At 37.8% G+C, this 4,331-nt stretch overlaps 1 protein-coding gene across 1 annotated transcript in view; it reads right to left on the reverse strand.

The window, feature by feature from the left end:
* LOC103086738 (fibrillin-2) overlaps positions 1–4,331 on the reverse strand; it is a 63,040-nt gene that overhangs the window by 36,897 nt on the left and 21,812 nt on the right. Inside the window, exons 15-17 of the mRNA XM_007457614.1 lie at positions 1,592–1,660; positions 581–706; positions 274–399 (exon numbers count right to left, since the gene is read on the reverse strand). Of these exons, the coding sequence (XP_007457676.1) occupies positions 274–399; positions 581–706; positions 1,592–1,660 (321 nt within the window). The remainder of the gene's footprint in view (positions 1–273; positions 400–580; positions 707–1,591; positions 1,661–4,331) is intronic.

The raw sequence follows: 4,331 nt of genomic DNA on the forward strand, positions 1-4,331 counted from the left end.
CCAACAAACAAAGTCCAGGACCAGGTGGCTTCACAGGCGGATTCTATCAAACATTTAGAGAAGAGTTAACACCCATCCTTCTCAAACTCTTCCAAAAAAATTGCAGAGGGAGGAACACACCCCATCTCATTCTACGAGGCCACCATCATCCTGATACCAAAACCAGACAAAGAAAATACCTTTTTTGATAGGAAAGCATGGACAGTTTTTCAGTGCAGGAAGTGTAAAGAACATTGTGCTCAGTGTCAAAGAACAAGTCATTCTCTTTCTTACCTACACAAGCTCCGTTGGGTGAAAGTTTGAAACCTGCAGCGCACTCGCAGCGGTAGCTGCCGGGACTGTTGATGCAGTCGGCATTTCGCTGGCAGAGGTTATCACCGTTGCTGCACTCATCAATATCTGAAAGAGCAACAATTCCGTTTTTAAAACTTCATTATTGCATCAGTATTATATTCACTTAACCAATTTGGTGATCAACTCCCAAATGCTGTAGAAGAAACAGTAAAAATCAGAAAACTGTCTAAAAACCAGTTATATCTGCCAAACTTTTTTGGATAAGGTCACACATCATTCAGATTACCTTCACAGACCAGGAGCAGGTCATTGTAGCTGAATCCCGTAGGGCATTCACAACGGAAACTGCCAATCTGGTTAATACACACACCATTTGCACAAATGCCTGGAATCTCTTTACATTCATCAATGTCTGCAATTGAACAGATGTGATCAAATATACAGGGTTCTGCTTAATGTACTCACCATAAAACCTTGAATAATACTATGTGTACACTGGAGTGAAAACACACAGTGTCACAAAAATCAATTCTATACAAGTATGAATGATTTTGTGGTTTATGAAAGCATATAGACCATAAGATATATCCTTTGAACAGTGATGAAAAAAAATGAAGTAGCTGATCAAATATACCAAGTGATATTAGTGTCAATATAGCTAATGAATTTCCTAGGGAATCAAGCTTCCTCTTAAGTTTCATGTCAGGCTGCCCAGATTGCTATCAGCCATCTGATAAAGCCAGCTATGTTTTTTAAATTTTATGTCCTTTGTTATACATGAATTGATAATGGACACTTAAAATTATATTGTTTATTTAATCTTTGCGGAAGAAAAGTAGATTGTGCAACAGAAAGTACATTCAGGAGGAAGTGATTTATATAATTAATAATACTGCAAATTCATAAGTAGATTGGGAGAAAGGAATACTGTAAAAATACACCCAAAACTTAAACATATACTTATGAAAACAGACGGTAAAGGTTAAAATAAAGTGGATTATTTAGAGTCATGTAATACAATATTCATGAAGAGGAAAACTAAAGTTTCAGCTTGATATGTACGAAATCTTGAGATAGTCACATAACTATCATAACTCAATCACCAGACTATGTTGATGGACTAATCCCACTGTTAAAACTTGGTTAGAGGCTGTAAACATGTTATTTCTTTCTTGTCTAACTATATTAGATCCAAATACAGATTACTATCTTTTATGGTACTTTAAAAACACTGAACAAATTTTTACAAAATGCTACGTGTATGTATTAAAATAAACATAATTTAGTAAAAACTCACCAACAGCTTTTCCAGTGTGAATGTCAAAGGTGAATCCAGGAATATTTCCACATATGGTTTTAAAGTCAGCTTTAAAATATAAACAAAGCAAATGCACTCTTAAAATTATCAAACTCCTTCAAAATAACATTTACATAGTATTACTTTTACTGACAGATATATTTTATATTATTCACAATGAGACATTTTAATTTCAATTATATTTATTTGATAACAATGCCAGCTTCTGCAAGGAGTGAATCTAGGCACACTTTATCATTATTATTGCTATTCTTATCATTATCATCATTAACTTTTTACTGCTCTGATATTAGAAGTAAATCATTATGAGATTCAAAATATCTACTTTAGGCATTTAAATTCTTTTTATTTGGATATGGAGGGCTTTAAAAATGATCCGATTTACATAGATTGAAAAACCAGGTTAGTGTACAAATTTAAAAAGGGATTAGAATTGCACAAAGGCATAGGCATGCAAAAATAATTTTGTAGTGGTGAAACATGTTAACAATGAGTAATGAATGAGACATGAATTTTGTCTTTTTTCAACATAAATGTCTATTCGTTGGAATGTGAAATTTGAGGCATCAAAAACAGTGCATCGTGGAATAAAATAGAGACTATGAGAGTCACTCCACATAATTCACCAAACTAATAGTCTAATTTTTAAGAAGCATATTTCTTCTAATGCCCACTGCTACACACATGAATAAAACTCTTGAAAACAGTATCAAGTAAACACATACTGCAGACTATACTCCAAGTGCTATCTGGGGAGGGACTTTGTCTGTTTCATCCACCAATATTCACCAAGCACCCAGAACATATAGAAAGGCACATCACAGATGCTCAATTTAATGGCTTCTAACTGCGTGGCAATATGCGAACTGTAATTTGTATACATCATCTCATTTAATCATCACTATAGGGACTTCCCTGGTGGTGCAGTGGTTAAGACTCCATGCTCCCAGTGCGGGGGGCCTGGGTTCGATCCCTGATCAGGGAGCTAGATCCCACATGCATGCGGCAACTAACAGTTGGCATGCCACAACTAAGGAGCCTGTGAGCTGCAACTAAGGAGCCCACCTGTTGCAACTAAGACCCAGCACAACCAAAAATAAATAAATAAATGATTGTCCTTATAACCATATCAATTAGTCACTGTCACCACTGATTTATTATCCTTATTTAGCATACGAGGAATCAGTTTCAGAAAGGATAAATAATCATGGCAGAGCTGTGATTTAAATACAGACCAGTCTATCAAACCTAAGCCCTTTACTTCCTCTCACCTAAAAAAGTAATATTTTATTCCCCAAACCAATGATTTTCAATTTCTAACTGGTGAAGTTTTCAAATTACAGAATTATAAAAATGTTCCTATTTGTTTTTTTTGGAATAAAACTAGGGCAAGATAGAGCTAAGAAAATCCACTTGTGCCAAAGCAATCTTAACACATTTTTGACTGGAGATGTATTACAGCCACAGGCATTAGTTTCTGCAAAAATCCCCCAGTCAATAATGTATTAAGAAAGAAGGACAGAGCTGGAGGTATTAAGATCCCTGATTTCAAACTATACTACAAAGCTACAGTCATCAAAACAGTATGGCGCTGGGCTTCCCTGGTGGCGCAGTGGTTGAGAGTCCGCCTGCCAATGCAAGGGGCATGGGTTCATGCTCCAGTCTGGGAGGATCCCATATGCCACAGAGCGGCTGGGCCCGTGAGCCATGGCCACTGAGCCTGCGTGTCCAGAGCCTGTACTCCGCAACGGGAGAGGCCACAGCAGTGAGAGGCCCGCGTACGGCAAAAAAAAAAAAAACAAAAAGAAACCAGTATGGTGCTGGTACGAAAACAAACACATAAATCAATGGAACAGAACAGAGTCCAGAAGTAAACCCACACGTATGTGACCACTTAATTTATGACACAGGAGCCCAGATTATACAGTGGGGAAAACACAGTCTCTTCAATAAATGGTGCTGGGAAAATTGTATAGACACTTGCAAAAGATTGAAACTGGCCACTTTCTTACACCATATAAAAAAATAAACTCAGAATAGATTAGAGACTTAAATGTAAGACTGGAAACCATAAACTCCTAGTAGAAAACATAAGCAGTATGCTCTTTGACACTGGTCTTAGCAATATTTTTTTTGAATCTGTCTCCTCAGGCAAGGGAAAGAAAAACCCTCAGGCAAAGGAAAGAAAAGCAAAAATAAACAAATGGGACTACATCAAACGAAAAACCTTTTGCACAGTGAAGGAAATCATCTACAAAATGAAAAGGCAATCTACTGAATGGGAGAAGATATTTGCAAATGATATATCCAATAAGGGGTTAATATTGAAATATACAAAGAATGGTCACAACTCAATATAAAAAATACGAACAACCTAGTTAAAAATGGGCAGAGGACTTGAATAGACATTTTTCCAAGGAAGACATACAGATGGCCAACAGACACAAGAAAAGATGCTCTATGTCAGTGATCATCAGGGGAAGGCAAGTCAAAACCACAATGAGATATCAGCTCACACCTGTCAAAATGGCTATTATCAAAAAGACCACAAATAGAGCTTCCCTGGTGGCGCAGTGGTTGAGAGTCTGCCTGCCGATGCAGGGGACACGGGTTCGTGCCCCGGTCTGGGAAGATCCTGCATGCCGGGAAACGGCTGGGCCCGTGAGCCATGGCCGCTGAGCCTGCGCGTCCGGAGCCTGTGCTCCGCAACGGGAGAGGC

Source organism: Lipotes vexillifer, unplaced genomic scaffold, assembly GCF_000442215.2.
Source record: "Lipotes vexillifer unplaced genomic scaffold, Lipotes_vexillifer_v1.1 scaffold1084, whole genome shotgun sequence".
Lineage (NCBI taxonomy): Eukaryota > Metazoa > Chordata > Mammalia > Artiodactyla > Lipotidae > Lipotes > Lipotes vexillifer.